At 47.3% G+C, this 24,207-nt stretch overlaps 1 protein-coding gene across 7 annotated transcripts in view; it reads right to left on the reverse strand.

Moving 5' to 3' along the window:
• ADAMTS9 (ADAM metallopeptidase with thrombospondin type 1 motif 9) overlaps window positions 1–24,207 on the reverse strand; it is a 76,411-nt gene that overhangs the window by 35,729 nt on the left and 16,475 nt on the right. For 6 of the 7 annotated variants that reach the window (XR_014618724.1, XM_084292627.1, XM_084292626.1 and 3 more), the window contains 19 exons: window positions 24,071–24,176; window positions 22,266–22,412; window positions 21,258–21,399; window positions 20,875–20,982; window positions 16,707–16,852; window positions 11,991–12,172; window positions 11,763–11,899; window positions 11,312–11,429; window positions 10,957–11,052; window positions 7,999–8,165; window positions 7,760–7,889; window positions 7,078–7,204; window positions 5,288–5,498; window positions 4,493–4,657; window positions 3,200–3,364; window positions 2,269–2,388; window positions 1,383–1,487; window positions 1,070–1,237; window positions 591–875 (listed from right to left, as the gene is read on the reverse strand). Coding sequence is in view for 6 of the 7 variants with exons in the window: in XM_084292627.1 (XP_084148753.1) it covers window positions 591–875; window positions 1,070–1,237; window positions 1,383–1,487; window positions 2,269–2,388; window positions 3,200–3,364; window positions 4,493–4,657; window positions 5,288–5,498; window positions 7,078–7,204; window positions 7,760–7,889; window positions 7,999–8,165; window positions 10,957–11,052; window positions 11,312–11,429; window positions 11,763–11,899; window positions 11,991–12,172; window positions 16,707–16,852; window positions 20,875–20,982; window positions 21,258–21,399; window positions 22,266–22,412; window positions 24,071–24,176 (2,825 nt within the window). In the remaining variant the exon portion in view is untranslated. The remainder of the gene's footprint in view (window positions 1–590; window positions 876–1,069; window positions 1,238–1,382; window positions 1,488–2,268; window positions 2,389–3,199; window positions 3,365–4,492; window positions 4,658–5,287; window positions 5,499–7,077; window positions 7,205–7,759; window positions 7,890–7,998; window positions 8,166–10,956; window positions 11,053–11,311; window positions 11,430–11,762; window positions 11,900–11,990; window positions 12,173–16,706; window positions 16,853–20,874; window positions 20,983–21,257; window positions 21,400–22,265; window positions 22,413–24,070; window positions 24,177–24,207) is intronic. The other variant, XM_084292625.1, reaches the window with a different exon arrangement.

Raw genomic sequence — 24,207 nt, forward strand, 5'->3', positions numbered from 1 at the left:
CGCACCACACCATGGGAATGCACAGCTAGAAATGTAATACAGCTAACAGGCATTATTAACTTCAAAACTCTGCTATTACTAATAGCAGTGCAATGACTTAGGTGCTGACTAGGCAAAGAAAATAAACACGAGCCTGGTTTTGAGCAGGTGAGTAATCCCCCCTGCCTTTAACACAGTGTTTAATATCACATTCGTGCTTAATTCCCTTTAGAGATTTCCATGATAAAGTGCTTCAAACTGGCTGGGGGGGGGGGGCAAGGAGCTGGCATTAAGGCTCTGCTGTACTTTGGCAGCAGCTCTGCACAGCTGTAAATGCCCCAGAAGGCAGCCAAGAAACAGAGGCTGGCTTTTGCCTTATGGAAAATGATGCTATCTGCACACAGAGCCTGGGCAATGTGTGCTGTGAGGGGAGGAGAAGCGATGCCTTCACCCTGCTGCAGCACTGGGGGGAGCAAGCAGGGAGCAGCATGCAAGGAGAGGGGTCCCTCTTTTTCCCTGCATGGTGATGTTAATAATAATAGTCATAAATAATAATAAGCCTGAATTAGCCCTTGAAAAATAAATGGAAATAAGAAAATCCTGGCACTTACAGCACCCCAGGGACCGATTCTCCACTGATTGCCTCCCGGTATATGTGCACGGTTTCGGTTGGGGCTGCCTCCGGGGTGCAGTTTCAGGCGATGATCCGGATAGAGGAAAGGGTGGATGGGCCTGCCGTAGTCGTGGCTGTTTGGATGACAAGGAGACATGGAGCAGTCTTGCTCGGTGGCAGGGAGATCGTCTGGATCGCACTCACTCCTGTCCACCAGCTGGTCACTGTAATTGATGCAGATCACTTGTCGCGTTGCCTTACCTTGACCACAAGTCACCGAGCACTGCATTACAGTGGGAAAAGGAGACACAGTCACATTTCCAGCTTTGAACACCAGACCGACCGCTATCACTAACAAAGAACAGCTGAAAACCTTCATCTCCCCACTTTATAAAGGGCCAAGCGCAACAGATTAATGAAGTCTGTTTCCAGCAGCCAGGCCTACAAGGCTCTCCTGTGAGAGGCAGCGATGCTTACAGAGCTCCACTCCAAGGCTTTCCACTGCCCGCACGGTGTCACAGTGCACATTTCTGTGGCTGACGGCTTCGGCAGGTGGAAACAAGCAGACTCGTCGGCCACCGAGCCCTGGTCATCCCGACAGCTGACATATCTCATCCGTGTCCCTTTCCCACACGTTGCGGAGCACTAGGGAAGAGCAACAAGCACTCCACTAGAAAGCTTCCTGTTATATGCCACAAGGGCTTTGGAACAAAAAGCCAGTCAAATGCACTTAAAAATATCACAGCGTCTACTGTAAAATAATCCTGAAAGTATTACGACACACGCTTACCGGTGTCCAGGATCCAAATCTCCACTGAGTCCTGTGAACGCCTGATACGGATCTCTTGGCTTCGGGACTGTTTGGATGGGGAGGACATGCTGCGATCTCACAGTCCTGTAAGGGAAACACAGGAGGGAAATAAAGCAAGCGATGAAGAATTTGCGGATGTTTCAGTTAAACCACCTTTTCTTCAGTGCTTTCTCCCTGTATGTTCTTGCTGAATGAGCAAAATTTGGAACCAGTGCCCCTAAAGGCTTCATATGCAGCACCTCAGTGGACTTTTAAGTTATTAAAAACTCTAAAATTGGGATCCTCATGACTAAGTGCCATCTTCATGCATTAAAAACTGATGTTTTGAGGCAAGAGATGAAAGTTCATTAAAAGAGCTCTGGCATGAAGGCATATCTACAAAGCAGCAGCTTTATCTCCCTTCAAAGATCCCAAACTCTTTGTTCAGTGCAAGACCTGTAACCTTCTTAACAAAGGTTACGTTGTTGAGCTGATTGCAACCCTCTGGTTCCCCATAGCCCACCAGGCTGCCTGTAGCCACGTCCTGATCTTCTCCACACACTAAAAGAGCGAGGGTTTGGGGGAGGAAATGTCATGTTCAGCCTCGTTATGCTGCCTCACAGGGGGCTCCAGTCCTTTCTGGCCCTCCTGGGAGGTTTGGCAACAGAAGTAATGGACAGCCAGGACTCGACTCCATGAGCCTACAAGTACTCAGTGCCAAACAGGAAATTAAAGTTGATCTCCACTACAAGAGAGAGATCACCCGGCCCTTGACAAATGGCCTAAGTCGTTTCCGCATTGCTAAGATTTTACTTGTGCTGGAGATGTGCGCGCCAAACGGTCCCATGTTACTGATGCCAGGTGGCACAGGAACAGCAGGATTTACCTGGGTGTCTGTTGGCCTGGTTGCAGCGTTGCACTCGTTATCATCCACCACTGACACGTAGGTGCCCACGACACACTTCACCGCTCTCATCTGGTAGCCTTGGCCACAGGTCACTGTGCACTGGGAGAGGGCAGACAGGAGAAGTGCTGGGTCTGAGTAGCTACTTTGGTTAGACAGCTTTAATCAGCCCAGCCTGTGTTTAAGCATGTTGCACAAGCAGCAAAAATAAAACCCAACTTCCCTTCTGCTTTCTCTCTACAAGTTTCAGCTTTAAATTAGGTCAAAGTTTTAATTTACTGTGCCCATCAGAGCCTCACACACTTCACTTACTGTCCTCTGGAATGAAGGTGTGAGCGTTTAAATGATTTGCTCTTCTGCACACAGTAAATCACAGTCTGGTAGAAGCTGCACCATATCCTTCTTTAAAACTGGTCGTTGAGCCCCACAGTAGCACAAACAGCTAATGAATATTTTTGCTGTAAGTCTAGCTGGGACAATTGGCTTTGCTGCTGTTTTTTTTTTTGTTTGTTTTTAAGTCAAAAGTTACCAGCTTTGTGGAAAAGAAGATGCCAGAACACTCCAGGAGAAATGAGCAACTTGCATTTGAACAGAAAAAAAATTCTGTTTTAATAACTCCCCTCAGAAACTGGAAAACATTAAAAGCAACAACCACTACTCAGTGGGAGCAGCTTTTTTTTTTTTTTTGGTGAAAAATTAGGCCATGTATTTGTGTGCCTAAATATGGACTTAGAAGTGTAACCTTAGCAACCCTTTTTTGAAAATCATGACCAATTCAGTATGACACAGATCAAATTGAGCACAATGGGCAGGTGTTATTACTGCTGCCCCCAAGCGAACGGAGGGTGTGCACATTTGTTTGTGCAAATCCATTCACACAGTTATCACCAGGATAAATCCTTTGTGGAGGTACCTGGCCCCAGGGCCCCACTTGCCACGCTGCACACTCCTGCTGCTGGCACGTTTGCACTGACTCCGGCTTCGTTTCAGGGTCGCAAAACCTGTCGTTTAACCGATCTTCTCCAAACTGGCACCAGGTCTGGCGATGCTTGTGCCCTTTCCCACAGGTGACCAGGCACTGCGAGGAGGAAAACATGAGCTCAGGTGGTGCCCAGGCAGCACCTCCCTGGAGCTTGAAAACAGACCCGAAATCATCACTTGAACACGGCTGGAAATATGGCTCTAGCCAAAAACCACGTGTGCTGGAAAACACACGAGTGTATTGCAGTGACACGGGGCTGCTTGGGCGCAGGGAGAACACAGTCGTGTGGGGAACTGCACCAAGGACAGTGCCAGTCCATGGAGGCTTTTCATTTACACTAAACTCAACAAGTGGCTAAATCCTGGTATAAGAGTGATTTAAAAATTTCTCAAAATCAAGGTCCAGATACCATACCCTGGCATAACGCAGCCTCGTGGCTATTTTCATCATTTTTTTTTTTTTCCAAACAATAGTTCTTCCAATGTGCCAAATGACACGGAGAAAAGCACAGCAAATGTGAGTGCCAAGCAGGATGGCCAGAAAGAGACAGAGACAACGATGCTTTCCCCCCTGCCAAGGCAGATACAACCTGGCTCCAGGGATGACTACATCTTCCAGCAGCTCCCAGCAGCTGTGAGATGTAGGGCAAAGCTGCAGCACTGCCCTCTGGGGCTTCGGTAGAACACAACAGTGTGCCAAAGGCTTGTAAAAGCAAAGCATACTTGCTCGCTTCTGAGCATGCATGATAAAGCTGTGTGTGAGTGCCTCTTCCAGCATCTCTTCCACTGCCACAGCACTCATCCCAGCAGACAGGTATTTTGTGGAGAACAATGGTCAGTTAACAGTCTCCATTTCCACTTAATTTCTTTCATTATTTCTTAAAACGATACATTCATAAAAATGAGAGCTATTTGGCCACAAAGGTGACGAGCAGCCTTTGAAGACTACTTCCTACATTGCCAGTCCTGCTGCAGGGAAAGCTTATTAAGGCACGGCTTTGTTGCATTATGAAGGACACCAGCTGCAGTGAAAGCAGCAATGGTAATAAAAGGCAGGGAGAGAGCTGAGAAAGATATTAATAGGGTGAAATCCTTCCCTGCAGTGGCAGCCAGAGCTGATAGGGTACGGCACTCAGGCAATGCACACAACACAACAGGGACGAGCAGAAGAAGAGATGTCTCTCTGCTGGCAGCAGCCCACTGATGTGAGCCCGCCATCCCTTACCTCGGACCAGTCGCCAGTTTTCCACTGGGGGCACAAGAAGTCGCTGCAGCGCTGCACCGTCAGCTTCTCCTGCTGGCTGCACTTGCTGTCGTCCAGGACATCGTTGTAGGTGTTGACACACATGGCCCGCCGCCTCCGCGTGCCCCCGCCGCAGCTCTTGGAGCACTGCAAAGAGGAGGCACTAAGCAAGCACGCTCCGCCGCCCTGTCACGGGCTGGGAGCCCGCTCATCTCCTCCTTTCTTGCAGTCAGGACTACAAAGAGACCGCGGAAAACCTCCACAAGAACAATTTGTACTCCAAGTAACAGGCTATTACTTTATATATTCCTTTAAAAATCCAATCTCGCTAAGCTTAATAAAATCTTGCAGCAATGGGTTTCACAAATTCATCTCAGGTTATAACCCCATTATTACTTTTACAAGTGTTGCCTTTCAGTTCCCCCCGATGGCTGATGCTTGTTCTCATTTTACAAGAGATTAATTCCCTCTCCCCAGCCCGCCCTCCTTCCCCGTGCTCTCCCTGGAAAGCTCTGGGCTCGTGATTCTCTCCGTGCGGTGTCTGCACTCAGGGATATCCGTGCCCAGCTTCCTGCTGAAAAGGGTAAAGGGGACAAATTTCAAAAGTCCTCTGCTGACGGCAACACAGCCTCCATTAATCGCAGTGGAAAATAAGAAGCATTGGGCTCACTCGCACTGCAGAAACATCAGTGAGAGCAGAATGGCTGTGGACAACTTTCACAGCCATCTGTAACGCAAATTAGCCCCAAGCGAGGAGGAGAGGGAGGCAGGCCTTACCTCGGTCCAGGCGGAGTACCGCCACCCTCCCACGTTACAATCTCCCGTGCACTTCTCCCTCGTGCTCGGCTTGGGCTGGCTGTTGCAGAAGCGGTCGTCGACCTTCTCCGTCTTCCCCTCCAGCCTGTTGTACTTGGAGCAGTAGATCTCCAGGGTGCGGTACCCCAGCCCGCACTGCGCCGTGCACTCACTCCTCCTCGCGATGTGCCACCTGAGCCAGGGAAAGCAGCTGTCAGCCCCCACACCACAAAAACCCGCGAGGGGAGCAGAAAGGCATTCTTAAATGGGAAGTTTTGACTCTTCCCAATGCTCTGTGGTCTCCAAGCACTCCAGAAATATTAGGTAATGACCCCTGGCATTACTTCTTGGAGGGAAAGAAAGGTCCCCAGCTTCTCCTTATAGGAAGGAAGCCATGCTGTGGTCCCGTGGGGAGGGAGTGCACGGCCAAGCACAGAGCTTTGACAGCTTTCTGCCCCACATTGCAATGCAGGAGAGCCACCTCAGCCCCTAAAAACCAGAAGCTGAAAAACACAGCATCGGAAAGTGACCCGAACAGGCTTGAAAGGTGTGAAAAGTCAATGCATGTGGCGTGAGGCCTTCATGAAAGCTTCAGCTCCCTGAAGTGCAAGTGTGTGACTGCCACAAGGCACACAAGGCCCAGAGGTGCTGGCAGGGATTTGGGGTGCTCCCCCCAGCCAGGAGGGACACCCAGCCTGTGCCTGCTTCCCAGGATGGGCAGCATGGGGAACTCCTGAGGACCCAGATGGGAGGTTTTGGGGAAGCAAAGCCCCTGCTTCACTGACTGGGTCAGTGGGGCATGTTAGCACCCAGCACCTGGCAGGGGCAGCTCCTGGGGAAGGTGGCGGTGACTTCCCTGTGGGGCCTGGGGACCTCTGGCCACTACAGCAGCCTGTGCAGGCACACAGCCCTATTCCTAAGCCCAGAGAGCAACCGCAGCAAAGCCAGGAGAAGAATAAGATCAAGGGGATTTAGAGTCAATAGCAATCACAGGAGCCCTCGCATCCCTGCCCGCTTTTCAAACTTGGGCATTTCCCCTTCTCAAGTTTCCAACCTGTCGCAATGGCAACAGCTGTTACCGCGACAACCCAGCCTGCAGCAGCTCCGCAGCCGGCTGTTTTCACCCCAGATTTAACAAAGCAAGAGAAACCCCTCAGAAAACTCGGCAATGCAAACTGCAATGCCAGCAGCCGCTTAATGCCACCATATTTAAGCTCCCGAAAGGAAAACAGATTGCTGCTTAAAGAAAAATGGGTTGCGATGATTTAGGCCACACTCCATCGATTCCAGCTCACCAGGAGTTGTCTGGGGACAGCCTCAAACCCACTCCACACTTAAGCTCACTCCTCACTTGAGGCAAAAAATACAAACCTTAGTGACCCTTTTGCTTTGAGCACGTTTTTTCTTTGCAGGCTGCTTGTAGAACAGCACTGAGCATTTTCTCATCTAAACAGATGCAAATTTCAAGCACTATGCTGCACAATGAGATTTTTCAACATTACGTGATTGTTTAAAAATGTATTCTATAGTTAACACTAATTTAATTCAACATGAGAAACCTGCAAATGTAGAAAAGTGCCTCCCAAAACACAGCTGGTGGGCATCGACCCTTCTTGGTTGAGAGGGAGGCAACTGTTAATCCTTTTTTCTGGTTGTTTTTTAAAACCTAAGACAGGCTGCTGAGAAAAGGGATTAAGGCCAGAGGTGAAAGGAGAGAGGAGTAAACAATAAATATATGATGTAATGTATATACATGAGTGAGTAGAGTGCACCTTAATTCACACTCCGTGCCACAAGGCTCAGTTATCGGGTCAGGCTGGGGAATTCGATCACATCTTTGGTCTGACACCGTGAGCTGGTCTGACTCTCTTGTACACACAGGTTTCCTTTTTCTTTCTCCTACACAGGAAAAAAGAAACAAACATGTTGTTTGAGACATAGGATAGCCATCAAATCAATTGTTCCTCTACCTCCTTTGATAGCAGTATTTAAGAGACATTTGGTTATGCTTTTAAAATCTCCCTCAGAAACAGAAGGAACAGGGGCAGGAGAGCTGCAGCGTGCAGCACTGCATTTAGCACGATTTGCATACATAGCTGGGAACTGCTGGGTGATAGACCCAAACCAGACACCCATGCCTTCTGCACCCTTAGGCAATGCACAACCTTTTCAGTGCTCCAGCTGCCTCATCTGCAAACCAGGCTGCAGGACTTACCTAGCTCAGAGGGGGCTGTGAGGTTTCCCTGCTTTGCAACTGAAAAACAGCAGCAACGCAGCGCTATACCTTGCAAGCTGGTACGGGGCACCACAAGCAACCTACTGCTGTGGCCAGGGAAACGCTCAAGCCCATAATATGAAAATCTCCAAGGAAGCAAATGGAGAAGGATTTATAAAGGCTGCTGAGATCCCAGATGAACCCACTGCATCTTCTTTAAAGCCTTCCCAAGCACCTACCTTGGCAGAGCTTACTGCAGGGCTGCCAGGGGCCATAGGCATTCCAGTAAAACTGCTGAGGTTTGTCTTCTATGGGGATATTAAAAGTGTAACGAACGTCAGGATTGTACAAATTGCCCACTGATAAAACCTGAGAGGAAAAAGGGATAAAGCAGAGTAAACTAACAGACTTCACCGCCTACTGTTTTCAGTCCAATAATGCTCGGCAGACTTCTCCACACGCACAACATATACTTCACCTGAAGTGTTATCTCTTGCTCAATCCGATCTGTAGAATTAATCCTTTCAACAGTATTATCCGATCCGCTGTATTCGATCACAGCATTCCCAACTTTGATTTCCCTTTTAAACATACTGACGACAAAGTCTCCATTTAATATAAAGTCTCCTTGACTGTTAGATAAGGCTGCATAGGTGCAAAAAACAAGAACTAAAGACGCAGAATTAACTCAGAGGTACATAATAACGTGGGTCATGTGCTCTCAGTGCTCCCTTCCACTGGATTTGGAGGAAAAGTCAACTGGCACCCTTAAACAGAAGGGACGTAAAGAGAGCAGCAGAGGTCTTACAGACATCATGCCTACTCCTTTTTTCACTGGAAACCTCATTAAAATGAAGGCTGAATGCCTGAAGGTGTTCCTAAACAGCTCACCCATAACCTAGGGCGAAGAGACACCGAACAGGCATGCCAAGCAGGCTGCTGTGGGCTGTCTGGATCCCAAGTGTAACGCAGAAACAGTTCTGCCCAAACCTTTTTGTTTGTCGTGCAGATAGGGTGACTTTCACATTGCTTCCAGGTGTGTTCTTAAGGTAAATTTCTGTGCCCTAATTGCCTAAACTTCATTTTCCAGTGGATAATTACCACGGAGTTTGGTCAGCATCTCCCTCCCTCCTCCCCTCTTACTTTTTTATTATTCCAAATCTTAAGGTATGTGAAAGCACCGAAGGCTTAAAGCCTAAATGCTTTATAAAAGGAACAGTTTCCTGAAAACAGCAGTCTGCTGCACAACTTCACACTAATGCGATTATGTAGCTAATTTCCTAAGTTAGTTTCCCCACCATTTCACCCATCACAGCTACATTACTACAAAGCCTCTGTACTGAAAAAATCCAAACTTAACACCAAAACACCAAAGGGAAGCTTTTTACACCAAATGAGGAGAGAGAATGAAGCAAAACACTGCTTGGTTGCTAACAATCGTAGATGGAGAAAAACTTAGAAAGCAGACTCTATACTTAACCGAATTCCATACTTTGGAGGCTTTAATGTCATTAGGCAGTGGTAAAACTCATTAAAAGATTCCTTCCCATTTACTGTATCTTCCCCCAACAGTAGGTACGCGTCTTGGACTTGATGACAACATCAAATTCCTCCTAAATTGTTAAGCAACTACAGGGTTCACGGTACTGAGGGCCCAAGATTTCACACTCAGTGAGCTGCAAAATAAGTGGACACATGCACGCTTCTCATTTGCTTCTCTTCAGGCCTAATATGAAGAGATGCTTTCCCAGCAATATTAAAGCAACATTAAAGAAGATTTGAGTTCATTGCTTCCCAAGAAGATTAAGGGCCCTCCAAGAAGAGTTGAGAAGTTCTTTGGGGCTCCTTCTGGGGTGAGCCGCTCTGAATAGGCACCACATGGGGACGATTGCTTTTCTAGAAAAGAGGAATGATGAAACCTCTCTCTCTCCCCCAGGACAGAACGCTATCACCCCTCAGTGGGGTTTTCTGATGTGCATCCGTGCTGCCCCATTTTGGTGCATTGCTGTGAAAGCAAAGACTGTGCAAGGACAGTCTGGGAACTGGTGGGGCAGTTTCTGCCTACATAAGGGGTCTGGAAACATGGATAGCCTTTCAGAGTGACAGCCAAAACTACACCATGGTCTCCTCTACCTGCTTTCCAAGTTACACAAAGAAGGGAGCTTCTTCATCCCCCAGCCTTTGCTGGGAACCCCCAGTCCCATTCCTAGTGCACCCAGTTACATTGAGTGCTTAGGCTAAGCTCCACATTTTGGGAAAAGGTGCCAACAACTCATGGATATTGCTGTCCCTTCATCCTCTCTTCAGTCTGTGGGAGTTGTGTGTCCCTGCTTTTGAAAGACACGGCTCGCTCCCTCTGTGCTGGTGCTGCTCTGCCCTGCTCCTCGGTCCCCTTGGTCAAAGATGCTCCTCTCTGCACACCCCTTTCCCAAAGTACGCATGGAAATCACCACAAAACAGCAGCACCAGCCTGTTTTGCTGAGCTGTCTTTGCAAAACAAGGCACAGCGAACTCAAAGATCTAATAAATAAGTGACCCCGAGTGCCTGGTGCCAGGCACGGGGTGTGCAGAGGAGGGGACACAGAGCCAGAGCAGCCAGCCTCCCCCACGGGCTGCCAGCAGGCTCTGAGGAACACGGGCAGGACTTGCTGGCAAACCCATTCTGCTGTCAGCAGGGATACAGTCAGCCACAACGTGTTGTTTCCTCTACTGAGCCCAAGAAGATCATGCTACAGATTACTGCCTGGCATGGTGAAAAAAACAAACACATGGCCATGTTAAAAGCTATGTGCATGCAGCAGACTGGTCTAACACAGTACTGCAAGCATTCTTCATTTGGCTCTAGAGACGTGCCCACAAGTTAGAGAAATCACTCTCTATGAATAGCCAACTGCCACAGGCCAAGGTATTGTTAGGTCTAAATCAAATCAACTTACTATACAATATTGGCTGGCGGGGACAAGAAAGGCTCAGACTAAGTGAAATCAGAATTATTCTGATACTGCAATAGAAGATACTTTCTACCCACATCTTTCTAGGTACGTCATATTTACTGCCCAGCCAAGGCATGGTGACAGCAGAGGAGCATTAATTGGCAATTAAGACTCCATCAGAAGTCCCAAGTCTGGCTGCTCCCCAGCTTTGTGCCTCTGCTGTCACCCCACAGCCTGGGCTCAATCGTCCCTCCTAGCCCCAGAGATCCTGCAAGGGGATGCTTCCTATCACCTGAGAGCCTCCCTGACTTTGCTGCAAGGATGGCAAAACCAAAGAGCAGGATGAGGCTGAATGTACTTGGCTGACATACAAGATATATTCTTGAAAAGAAAACCTCCTTTAAATTAGTTCTTCATCTCCCTTCGCAGAGAGCAGCCAGCAGATATAGTAACACGACCAGAAAACAGAGCCAAACTCGGGACTGAAACTCACTGCAACTCACCCAGATAGTTGTCATCCTCTGGTTTCCCTGAGTAACTGTGCTGACGCACATCAATATTTGTTGCACCAGCTGGGATGCGGACCACAACGTTATAGCCTAGAACAGATTTAACACAAAGTCTATTACACAGTCATTTCATTTGCTTTTTATGGGGGGAAGGGAGCTGAGTGAAATTACCTCACATTACACAACCCAATACTCTTCATTTAGGGATAGCGTAAATAGATATAAACTGGAATTTGCTATAGCTAGAAGGATTTCGCATTTTCCATCGGTGTTTTTGTAGATTAAGTGTGGTAATGGCTTTTATAGACCCACATTTTTCACGATAAACTTTTTAGCAACAGATTCTTACCATAATGCACCGTGTTAAATGTGCCCGCAACAGTTTTGCATGAAGAATTATCCCCACCACAAACACCACATTTATCTCTTCTCGCTTTTGAATTCAGCACATGATCACATCCAGCTTGCTTTAAGAGAAAAAAAAAAATTGAAAAACGAGATTGAGCAAACGCAGACTGGAACAGCATTTACAAACCTCCAAATTAAGCCCCACAAAAGCTTTGTGTGGAGAAGGCTGCCGCGGGACAAATTGCTTTGCTTCCCCACGTTTCTGTGCTGATTTACAGCGCGGCCATCCCACGCTGGTTACAAACAAAAAGCAAGACTCGGGAGCACCGTTTGCACCCGGCAGTGCCTTAGCTGGAGGAAACTTTTTGCAATTCGTCTTTCCCATAGAGAAAAGTGCACCCCCAACGCACAAAATGGAGACCATCATTGCAAAGGGAAGGGAAGATCATTACCCGGCAGAGGCCCTGCACACAGATGTCGTTGGTGTCGGGACCACAGGGCGTCCCGTCGATGACGCGGTCCCGCAGCTGGTAATACGCCGTGTTCCCCGCCACGCGGCAAAACAGCTTGCAGCGATCCTTCATCAGGACTGGGGAGGGAGGAAGACCAGGAGAACATGACCCACTTGCCATCACCCCGATGGGCCACCCGGAGGAAGGAGCCCGGCCCCCACCACTTACTGCCGCTGTATTTGGGCACCCAGCGCACGTTGGTGGGCAGCCCGTTGATGTTGAAGTGCTTCCCGTCGAAGTCAGCGCACTGCTCGTCCCGGAAATCCTTCTTCAGCTTCGAGCAGGGCTCAGTGTTGCAGGACTTAAATTTCATTCGGCGCCCCACGCAGTATTTCCCACCGTTTTTAGGCCTGCAGGAAAAAAGGGAAGAGAAGCTGGTTGCACCGTCCCATCAGGGCTGCCTTTACTGGTGCCTCCTGCATTGCTTTCACCTCTCCTCCTGGCCTCCTGCCTCTGACCTCCACCCCACCAAGCTTCTGCATGTGGGATGCGGTGCAGCAGGGAGGTCTTGTCTTATTAAAAGCCAACACAAAACATGGAAGTGATGCTAAAAAGGGATGGAAAAAGGGAGTGTTTGCCCTCCACAGCTGTAGTAAGAGAAGAGAGGAAGTGCAGCATTTTCCTCCCCAACTGGAGATTAAGCTTCATGCTGAAGGATCCCCATAAGGGGAAGAACCATCCCTCTACAACCTCATCAGCCCTATAGATTTGGAGGGTTCGTCTCTGATCTACTGGCTTGCAAATAACTGAACATCACAGCAGAGAGCTGCTTCCCTGCGGAGGCTAAAAGGCCAGGCAGCACTTAGGGATTTATAGCCCAAAATTGTAGAAATGGTGACACCAGACACTTTTAAATAGCTTCAACTCCACGTGTTCCAGAAAGCACCAAAGACAGCCAGTAAATACTTCACCCCTGTTTCATAAGACAACCATGGTATAAACTGGGGAGACTGGTATCTTCCAAACCACGTAAAAGCCAGTGGATACGCTGGGAGAAATCATCCTTTAAATTTTTCCAGTCCCAGATTCGGTGCTGTGGTCATGTAACTACTGCTGTCCTCTGACAGCAAGTTCTGGACAGCAAACCACTGTGTACATACAGGGGTCTCTACACACAGCAAGCCCACGAGCTCCTACAGCTCAACACAACCTTTCGGTGTCTCAAAGTACAGGCGCATCACCCACCTGGGAAGCCCAGCAGTGCCTTTCCTCCCACACATAACATATTCGAAAACTATTTGTGACAAGCAGCAGAGTTCCTGTGAAATCCCTCAGTCCCACCCCAAATACAGCCGGGTATGATTTGTCCTCAGGCACAGCCTGCAGCAGGAGCACTAACACCAGCTCCACCTGCTCCGAGGGCAGCTCTCACGTGCTGCCTGGAAACTCAGTGCTGCCACTTGCAAACCTTTCAGGTGCCTGCAATTAAACAAGTAACAGCGACACAAAGCTCAGCCGACCACGCAGCACTAATGATGGATTTCATTTCACAGACTGCTCTCAAACCACTTCTCAGTAGAGTGAGCCTCTTCTCCACCTTAGTAATTTGTCAAACCAACTCCTGCCTGGCCCCCTCCAGCCCCAAAGGGACATCCTGACCATCTCTGGAAGTTTCCTAGCAGCAGCACGCTCCAGGCCTTGGTGAGCCAGAATCATCCATGGGGGAGTTAATAGGATTCATCGTTTTTTCTTTGAAAGCATTTATACCACAGTAGGATTGTTGCAATCTGACAAAGCCTTTAAATAATGCAAACATCTAACAGAGCTTTTCTTTAAAAAAAAAAAAAAAAAAAAAGCTTGCAATGATGACATTTTTATGGTAACCACATGGCTTCCAATACAAATCAGTTTAATTAATATGAGACTTCTAAATGCTGTTAATTAAGAAGAACATGCAGGAGCCTTTTTTCTTTTTTAAAGGGTTATGTCTGATATGATCTGAAGATCCCGAGCTATACTTTCCTTTTCTCTAGACATGACACATGAGATTGAGATAACATTGAACACATGGGCACACCACAAACTGAATGATCCTAAAAGTTGCCATCGCGTTAGAAACCATCAGCTTGGTAAGTGCGGCAGTAAATCTCCCCACAGCAAGCATTTGGGGCTTAAGCACACTCACATTTCAAAAATAGCCCCAAACCACTCTGACAATTTTAGGGTGTTTTTAAACCAGTATTGCCTTTCACAGTCTGGGTAAACAAAAAGAGCTGACCCTGAAAAATAAATCTGCCTCATGTACCATCAATTTTTAGTGCTATGAAGAAATGCTGGATTCTTCAGCGCTGTGTAGTATTTTTATGGATCATCAACACTGTACCGCAGGGCTGGGAGAGAAGCAGTGCACACACAGAAACCTCCTTGCCCTGGCTTGATTTCCCTTATCTCTGACCTGTGTATTTTATCAAGTAATGGCCAGTATTGGACCCACTTCCATTCTGGCATTGCTCTCCTTAAAAACTCTGCAGCCCTGCTTTGCTGACCCCTCAGCTGGTGGTCTCCTTCAAGGCACCCTAGGAAGCCTCAGGACACGAGCTGCCAGCCCATTCATCCCCACACATGCCCACATGGCCAGCTCAGACAGCTCCCAGCACAGGTATAGACTTTGGTGATGGACTAAAACGCAGACGTGACCCAGCTCGCATCCAGAGACAACGCTCACCCATGCAGAGAGGCACTCCTGAACACAGGGCTCCTGGCATTGACATTTTGAGAAATATGCCTTTCCCCCATAGTTCTGTAGCTGTGCCTTGCTTGGAAAGCAGGGCTCGTACCACAAACCCTCTACGTGACGTGCTGCAGCCTGTGGCTCTGTCAGGACCATCCAGCCTCGAATTTCCACGGGACTGCCCTGGGATGGGTCTGGTCAGTGAACACATTCCTTAAACCTGTGTCTGAACACAGGCTGCTTCCTTTCCAGAGGCCCACAGCTTCCTACAGCCCTGCAAAGAGCTCAGCCCTGCAGGTATCAGAGCAGCATACAGAGGCAGGAGCTGCAGCACAGTATGGGGAGGTCATTTTGAATGCCAGATTTAGCAGAATCTTTTATTGGCATGCAAGATGCCACCCCAGATCCTGGTGCTGAGAAAAAGCTTTAAAAAAAAGGAAACAGTCTTTGAATATAAAAGACTTGGAAAGTATTACTCCAGGTTGGTTTTGCTGCCTTTCACAAAGCACAAAAAGCAAAGACAAAACCTGCTCTGTATATTTTTGAGGTACTTTGAAAAGCAAGAGAGGCAGGCATGTTTTGTTCTTGCCTCATTCACTTGCATCATCTCAGCACCACACTAGCGGGAGGAAGGATAGTGGGAGTCCACACTACGATGACAAATTTTGGAGACAAAACAACACATTCGGCACAAAGCTGTGTGCATGGTGCTACAGCAGATGGCTCCCTGCAGAGCCCTTACGAGGGGTTTGAGAAGGGGCCAGCATCAGGTCCATAGCTCAGGACAAGGAGCTGGAAAATAAACAGTGGAAAGCATAGGGGATTTTACAGGCAGCTTGGTGCCTAGTGGATGTAGGTGTTTTTGAAAGTCCCAGGCAAAGCAATGTGCCTCACAAGACACCAAGACACTAAACAGATGCTATAAAAGAAGATGGAATTTAAAATCCCTTGGCTAGCCTTTAGGATAAAGAAGATTTTCTATCAGGAAACCTATCAGTCCAAACAGACACTGCTCCAGAAAGCAGGAATACATCTCACTGACAGCATCCGAAGGTTTGGCTGCACAGCTATTTCTGTGCACGGAAAGGTATTTCATTTCTGTGTATCCATGGCTACTGGGAGACCATATGGCACGTGCTGACTCAGCACAGCGAGACGAGAACTCCTTCACACTTGGGTGTTTCTTGGCATTGTTTTAATTCACGGGCTGGTGTCCGGCTCCCTTAGCCTCACCCCTTCTCTTCCTTTTCGGCACTTGCCCAGCTGAGCTGAGCCAGCCCCTGCTGTTGCCATCACTGTCACCGCAGGCACAAACTCTCCTCCAGCACGGGCTTCAAAGGCTCGCAGCAGGTTTTGCAGAGGGATGCAGAAGCCGTCGCGCTGCTGATGGCAATTTCCTCAGCAATAAGCTGTCTGACACCAAAGGCGAGAAAGCACAGCGAGCCTGCATGGCCTTTTACAGCCCCTTCCTCCAGCCAGTCACTGAGCTGTCTGCCCTCCATCGCCTTGCTCTGCCCCAGATGAGAGCCCAGAAAGTATCCTGCTCACCCCTTCTTGCTCTCAGAGGACAAAAGGAACCAGCAGAGAAACCATCACAGTTCACAATTTGTGCAAACACTCTGCTTTCATACCAGTTGCTCAACCCATTACTAGTATTTCACAGGCCACACATTCATCTCCTCGAAGCCTGCGGCCAAATTCCCTGCCATTTCAAATAGCTCAGGATTTTGCGTTCCAGGCTGATGGCAAACATTTTCAAGCACCACTTTTTAATGGGGCACAGATTTCAACTGAGGTTTTGCTAGTCTGCGCCAGCTGACACATACCAGCATAAAGGATCAGCTGCGAAAGCAGCCAAAAACTGCAAAAACATCCAAAGCAGGAGAAAAATGGTAGAAAACCACGCAGAAGATCTGGCCTGCAGGAATAGTTGCAAAAGCAGGGCTAAAATGGTGAAAAATGGATAAATAATGCAGCACATCTTATCCCCGGACTCCTCCTCTCCATCCAGCATCTTTCTGACCCACAACTTTGAGGAAAGAAAAACACCACTGGGACTAAGCAGGACCCCAGTTGTACCCACTGGGAAAACAGGAGGCAATAAATAAATGCAAATGTAACAGCTCTTTCCTTTTTTCTCCCCCACTCAATGGATCCCTTTTTAGCACACTTTACCCCCAAACAGAGCCGCACATCCCTGTCTCAGCACTTACTCGGGCCGGTTGCATTCCCGTATGGCCGTCTTGATGCCACCGCCGCAGGTTCTTGAGCACGTCCCAAATGGGCTCCAGGTCCCCCAGGCTCCATCCACCACCGGCGCCTCTCGCTCCTTGGGCACACACATCCCAAAGCGGCAGTGCTGCGTGCAGAGAGATGGGGAAGGGTTGCATCACATTCCACTACTAGTTGGGTGCCAGAGACCAGCCCTGATGCCAAAACTCATAATGCAAGAACTATTTCACAGTGAAAAAAAATGAACTCATTTACTTGTTTTTGTCACCTTCCTTTTTTTTTTTTTTTTTAAAAAAAAAATCCAGGGTTTGTTTTTAAGAGTTATATAGCAGAGCAAACACACAGGGATGGCTTCAGGCAGTGATTTACAGGAGGAGGATTGAGGACAACAGCATCCACCAAATACTCCCTGTTTGCTGGTGCCGAACAGCACGGCAGCGCTCATGGCACTGGCGTTTGGAAAAGCTGCTTATCTGATTTCCTGGAGAGCAGCAGGAACCACAGAGTGTCAGGAGAGGAGACAGACCACAGGGAAAAGAAGAGAAAAAATGCAAACCTCTCCACAGCTGCACAGAGCCCAGAGCAGAAGAGAGAAAGGAAATTTCTAAATCCAAAGGGCAAATTAAAAGTAGAAAAATGAATTTCTCAGTCCAAAGTACTTTTTTTTTTTTTTTTTTTTTTTTTTTTTTTTAACTCAGCCATAACACGGAACTTGCCAAAGCCTGGTCTGTGCTTGTGTTTTCCAGCTCTAACCCTTGTTTTCTTTTGTTTGGAAAAATGGTTTAAATTATCTCAGCAAGCCCCTGTCCCTGATTTTTTATGGTATTAATTGTGTTTCTTTGGGGTGTGTTTGCTAGCACAACTACAGAGACTTCTGGGCAGGCAATAACTAGAGGACAGCCACATTATGGTACTGCTGATCGAAATGGATGGATGGAAAAATGGCATTTCACTCTCACCGAGTAGTTCTTGTTAATGCAGATTGACACCCATGGACACGCCTCTCTGCTGGCAAATGCCTAAATCTCTGCAATTATATGAAGCCCAAACGTTGCTGATTGCTCACAGATTAGAAGAGGTTAGAGACTTAAAGGAGAAAACACGGAGATGCATCACTAAAATATTCCCTTGCAGTAATTCTCCACACCTGAAGATCTTCATGGCAAAGGGGCTGAATTTACTGATGTGCTGCATTTATCCATCCCCTTCACTAACAACAGAACAAGGTTGCATCAAGACACACCACAAGCTCACCCCCTTTTAGACATCCTTACAAAGCACCTTAGGGAAAGCTATCTGGGAAAACAGCAAACGTAGGGGGCTGAAGAACAGGATGGGGGCCCCCATGCCAGTCCTGTGCAGGGACCAAGAGGTCCGATGGCTATTGCCAGCGAACAGAAACACACGACATCAATACAGCAGAGCTGTCCCAGCAGAGAATTTCTTGCAGAAATGTTGATGCTCCCAGCTAAATATATAACCGCAGTCATGCTTGGCACCACTGACCCAGAGAAGACGATCGAATAGCTAACTAGTGAATGTGCACAGCCTTCGGACCGTGACATGACTTAGACGTCTCCCATCCCATGGTTGAGAATTAACCAGGAAATCACCTACATCTCTTGATTTTATTTAAAATTGGGGGTTTGAGGGTGATAGGAAATCAAGTGGGGGAAAAAAAAAAAAAAGAGCAGCTGTTTTAAATAAGCAGCAAGATTATCTTATGGAAACGCAATGGTGTTTCTTGGAACCACGCTGTGAATAGTCTGGCTGTGCAGCCTTCATGCCTTTTGTATTTTAAAAATAATTTCTATGTTGAATTACAACAGAAAACTAGAAAGTCTGCCAGGGTTCTCTTTCCTATGAGCTTACAGATCAGACAATGAAGAGAATAAAAGAGTTTTTGTCTGGAGCAAGTTCAAAATAACTTAAACGGACACAAAGTTGAACAGGAGAGCAATAGAAGGGACAGGAGACACTATAACAGACTTTCCTTTCCTTTGTCTTGCCACAGGAGTCCTAGATAATTCACCAAATCCAGCTCCCATCCACGGGCTGACTTTGGCTGAATAGATTAGCAGGGGGCAGACAAGTGCTGTGAAGCTTCATGCATGCATAACATATATGCTACCTGCTGCCCAGAAGGCAGGAGACAGAAATGATTACTACCCGTCTACTCTTCTTTTACCATTCTTTAAACAAACCTGAAAACCGCAAGAGATAGAGGTCCGAGTTTATGACCCTCTTTATTTCCTTTCTTTGTGGCACGGTGATTTATTTCTTGCCTGTAACGCACCGGAGCTGTGAAATACTGTAAACCATTGTGGCTGGTATTCACCCAAACGCCAGGCTGAGCTTATTCCTTGGGCCAGCGGTATCAAATTCAGTGTCCTCACATGCAAAATATGCATAAGCTAACGCTCCCATGTTGTTTTAGTATACTTGATTTAAGAATAAATGCGGAGCCTGATTAAATCTACATCCCAGCAGTTTTAGCCAGACTTTTCTTAGCTATTCAAGCTCCCTCATTTCCAAAGATATCTCCATAAAAAAGGCATGGTATTTTCTCCATCTGCCAACCCATATATCATGGATTTTAAACATGCAGACTTGAAGTAAGGCATTAGTCAGCAAGCAGCAGTTTGATGGGGCTCCTGGCCACAGCAGAGCACCAAAATAGTGATTTATTCCAAGGAAAGGCACTCCAGACTCACACCTCAGCACTTTACAAGCCCAAGAAAACACTCAGGAGGAGAGAGTTGATGACAATCCAAACTTCGAGCTTGAATTAGATCAACACAGAGATATAAGAATTACTCCATAAAGCCTTTTTTGAGAGTACATTCAAACGCCTAAGCACGATTGGACTGTGTTATCCTTTCTTAAGAGCCCCTCCGCTCTCTGCTGGGAAGTTCAGGTCACATTTGTCTAAATTTGTCTAGCCTTGTCAGACTGGCTAAATTTGTGGAGTGAAATGTTTTCCCTTACATAGGCTTTAAGAGCCATGCAGATGTACACGGCCTCTCAGCTAATGCATGCTAACTCCAAGGAAGTGCTAATGTGCTGAACTGCAGATGCTTGAACAACACCCTGGTCCCTATCTGAGGGTAACAATGCTGGTCTGAAAAAAAACTGCAGCCCAGATTTTCAGCCTCAAAATAGTCATTTCTGAGCTTCCAGCAGTGACCAGCACTCACAAATGGAGAAGTTGAAGATACGAGGTCTAAAGTCAAGGAGACTCCAGGGATGCCTAAGTATTGGTGTGCCACTGGGTCCAAAGAATATCACAGGAATAGGATTTCCAGACACAACTCTAAAGCACATTCTCAACAACAAAAGCAAAAGTATTGACTGCTCTTTTCCATGAGAAAGGAAGGCAAATTGATACAGTGCCTGTTGCTTTGAATGAATTCAGTCAAGTTTTGTTGAACAAATGACTTCTCAGGCATATATATGCAGCAAAAGATTAATTCAAAAAAAAAAAAAAAGAAAAAAAAAAAAAAAAGATCTACAACCTTTGTTTGCTTTAGTTAGGATTAGAAAACTAGTTAGAATTTTTCTTCAAAATATTCAGCAACTCAATTAAAAGAAAACAAAATTCCTCCCAGCTACTTTTCTTGAGATCTGGACAACTGAAAACTAAAAACTTATTCTAGAAGCCACAATACTAGTGGCTTCTAGCTAACATTGCACATAGAAAGTTTCTATGAATTACTGCCAAAACCGTTCCATACAGAAAATGTCAAGCAGTTCTATATTTTACTCATAAGTTGTCAAGATGAGAAGCCAGTTGGCAAATTTACATTATGCAAAATTACTAATTACTCACATCAGATAGGAAATTTCTAATAAAAGCTTAGGGAAGTTTTACAAAAGTTTAATCAAGAGTTCATTCAAGGGCATTAAATTAAAAACTAACATAAGCACTCCAAAAAGAATACCTGCTTTAAACAAAGTTATATCAAGCAATTTTAATCACGTTATGAGGGGTAAAGTTGACTCCTGTGTACCAGGATTATGACACATGGAGCTGGCCCTGGGCTTCCACACTTGCAGGCAGAAGCTGTGCCCCATTCAGCCATCGGGATTTGGGACTGTGACAGACATGGGAGATGTACTACAAGGCAAAAACCACCAGGTGTTACAGACCTTTCCAGGCTCACATTCTGTCCCATCTGCCCAGGGTGTGTGCTGGGTACGACATCCTTTGTGCGCGCCATCAATGTTAATGCACCAAAGTCGCCGGCACTGCATCTGCTTAAGTTATTGAAAACATCAAAATATTAAATAAATTCTTCCCATGTGCCCTACTGGATAGAGAATCCTTTATGAAATTATCCCCCTAGGATTCATCATTAAATCAGAAGCTTGATGATAGCCTGATGGCTCATCCCACCCCTGCAGCCAGCAGAGCCAACAGCCAGCTGGTAGGAGCATCCTTCGCACCAGCCCCCTGCCCTCTTCACCCAACCCTGGGAGCCTTACTTTGCTCTGGCAACACCAGCAAGACCAAGGTGTGGAATTGCACTTACCATGTAGGGGCACACTTGGGATCCAGGTCCAAAAATTAACTCGCATTGCTTATTGACATCATAAATCAGCCCAGGAAGCTGCTGCGGCAAGGCGTAAGTTCTTGATGAAGGCTCATCAAGCAAACACTCCCCGTAACCAGTGCTGCAACACAGAGCAGAACAGCATCAAACAGGAGGTGATGAGACCAGAACCCACTGCTTTTCATCTGAGTTAGCCTTAGGGCAGACAGACACCACATTTACCCTATTTAACACACTACAACAACTGCTGTGGGCTCAAGCACAGGGGTGTAGGAGGCTGTTTACCCATTCACCACCCCCTCCTCACACTGTGCTAACAACCATCTACCATAACACAGCCAGCTACCCTGGCAAAAGCGTGTCTGAGCGTGCACAACCTGCACTTAGCTGCTGAGCAAGCACCAATACACATTTAAAAATAAAATCATTGATTAGCAGAAGCAGCACCCATGGGACAGAGCCCCTGGATTTGCCAGGACACCATCAAGGGTCTCACTCTGTTCCCCACCACAACTTGTGGAAAGGCATCACAGCAAAACGGGTGATCACCATGCGTCAAACTGACCCGAGGGCTCCTTCAACAGTGTTTCCACGATGGACTAGTGCCAGGGCTTTCTCTTGACCTGTGGAGCAGAAAGGCAGATGCAATCTGCCTCCCAAAACACAGCTCCATATCTGGGCCACAGGGCTTGGAAAACTCACTCTTCAGGTTAGAGGAGAGCACGCATTCCTTAAAAGCAACATCCATGGGGGAAGACTTATTCCTCCCCTTAGAGAGGCCAGTCCTTGCCAGCTTATCACGAGGCTGAACTGGCAGGGACTAGATGCCAGGGCTGCATTCCTGCCCTATGTAAAGGATGCGTGCACACTCAAATCCCTCTCATTTCCTCCAAGCTCTGCACACCAGGGTTTCAGATTAACTGATGAACTCTGTGGGACACATGCACATGTAAAAACAGCCCGACACACACAGATGTAAGGCCTTACTCCAGAAACTCAGTGATGTATTTCCTACTGCATTTTGACCACATCCAGGGATTGGTGTAGAAGTTCAGCGTTGGCGCCATAACGTGCTGTTGATTTTTTCCTCCATCTTCTTTGCACTTGTGATTGTCATCGTGTGGCATGTTAAACCTAAGAGAAACACAGCAGTGACAGCTTCAGTTGGATAAATGACAAAGTATCTAGTGTAGAAAGATCAACAGCACAAACTAAATATAAGCAAACTTGAGATTTTTCCACAGATAGGCTACTGGTAGGCATTACAGCATAAAAATAGATGATTCGTTTAGGGACATAGGGACCCTTTTTGGGGTAAGACACGACTTCAGCTGGGGCTTTCTTTTCAGCTGATGGGCTTGGTCCTGCAGGCAGGCACCTGGTCCTACCTTTGTAATAATGCAGCCTCTCTGGAATTGATCCAAAGAGCCAAGAGATGATTGGGGGAATAGGTCTGCAAAGGAGAGGGATGGCTGAGCCCACGGACAACCAGAGCCTGAAGTCCCTCGTGTATGTAGGTAGTACCCTGTGTTGGCTGTATAACGGGCTGCACTGGGGATAGACTTGGCTCCTATACTTTCTTCTGCAGGTTTCCAAAATGCCATCGAGCATCAGTATCAGCACAAACCCACGTGAAGCTTGCAGCACATGACACATTGAGGAATGCGGCAAATACGCAACGGAGACAGAACGGCTTAAACTGCTTTGCTGTTTGAAGTGGAAAAGGGGAAATGACCCAGTGTGATCCTGCGCTCGAAGGCTGGGGAGTTTACATCCCATTAAGATTACCTCTGGTGAACCACCTTGCCACTCTGCTCCCTGCAAAAGAGCAAGGAGGCATTTCCTGCTCGGCTAACCCCTCTGGGGCAGCGTTAGCGAGGGAATTAGCCACAGGTTGGGTGTGGGGAAAGCCAAGCCTTGGGGGACTTTCTGTTGGGAAATCTCATGTAAATAAATACTACTGCGATTCAAAATAGAACGTTTCAGGCAGCCCTCTGTGCAGAAAAAGGGAGTTTAGGACAATGAGCGATCTGTGCCTGGGTACTCATCCATCCCACACCCACAGCTCCCGCTGCAAACCAGGTGGGAGGTGGTTTCAGACTGAGCCAGCTGCCTAAAAGGGCTGGGGACAAGGGACTATATGACCTAAAATGACTTCTCTTATTACTCATTCTCGAAATCAAAATGAGTTAAAATAAATTTCCATCGGAAGAGGTGAATCTTCAATGATGGCATCTCTTCAGGGCATGTCAGTAGCATGAGATTCAGTAGCATGAGATTTACCTTGGCAAAACGGCTCAGCAGGTGGGTCGGGCTCGTTTATGCATCCCAACCAACTGCCACATACCCTGGGTAACTCCCCTCTTTCCTGCAGCTGCTGGCTGCCCCCAGCAGCCCCACGTACAGTTGAGGTGGCAGGCTGGAGACCTGCTCTCGGAGACTTCAGTCCCAAAGGCCAGGTGAGATGTGCCCCTGTCCCTTGCCTTCATCCTCCCCGCAGCACCTTAGGATATTTCGTTAGCTTTCCCCCCCAGCTTGGGGTACCGTCACTCATCCGCCCCAAAACATGGATCTGATGTTTTTGCTGCTCTTGGATAAGCTCCACAGCACTCCACCGCCTCCAAGTCACACCACAGCTTAATCCTCCTCGGTGGTATGCCTTCTACCCAAGTATATTTATCTCCCCTCAAATAATTCAGCTCAGCAGGTACTGAGTCCTAGCCTGGCTGGCAAGTCTCAGCTAGCATAAATCTCAATCTATTTAAATGTAAATGTATTTACATAAAACATACACATGGCCAAGTTCATGTGCTATTGTGAACGCAGTGCTCAGTCCATTATCTTCACTAATTGAACAGCTCCTGTAGGGGTCACAGACAGTACCCAGCTCTGCCAGACCTAGGAGAGAACAAAGAGGTGTACAATAGAA

Source organism: Netta rufina, assembly GCF_964035555.1.
Source record: "Netta rufina genome assembly, chromosome: 10".
NCBI classification, from domain to species: Eukaryota; Metazoa; Chordata; class Aves; order Anseriformes; family Anatidae; genus Netta; species Netta rufina.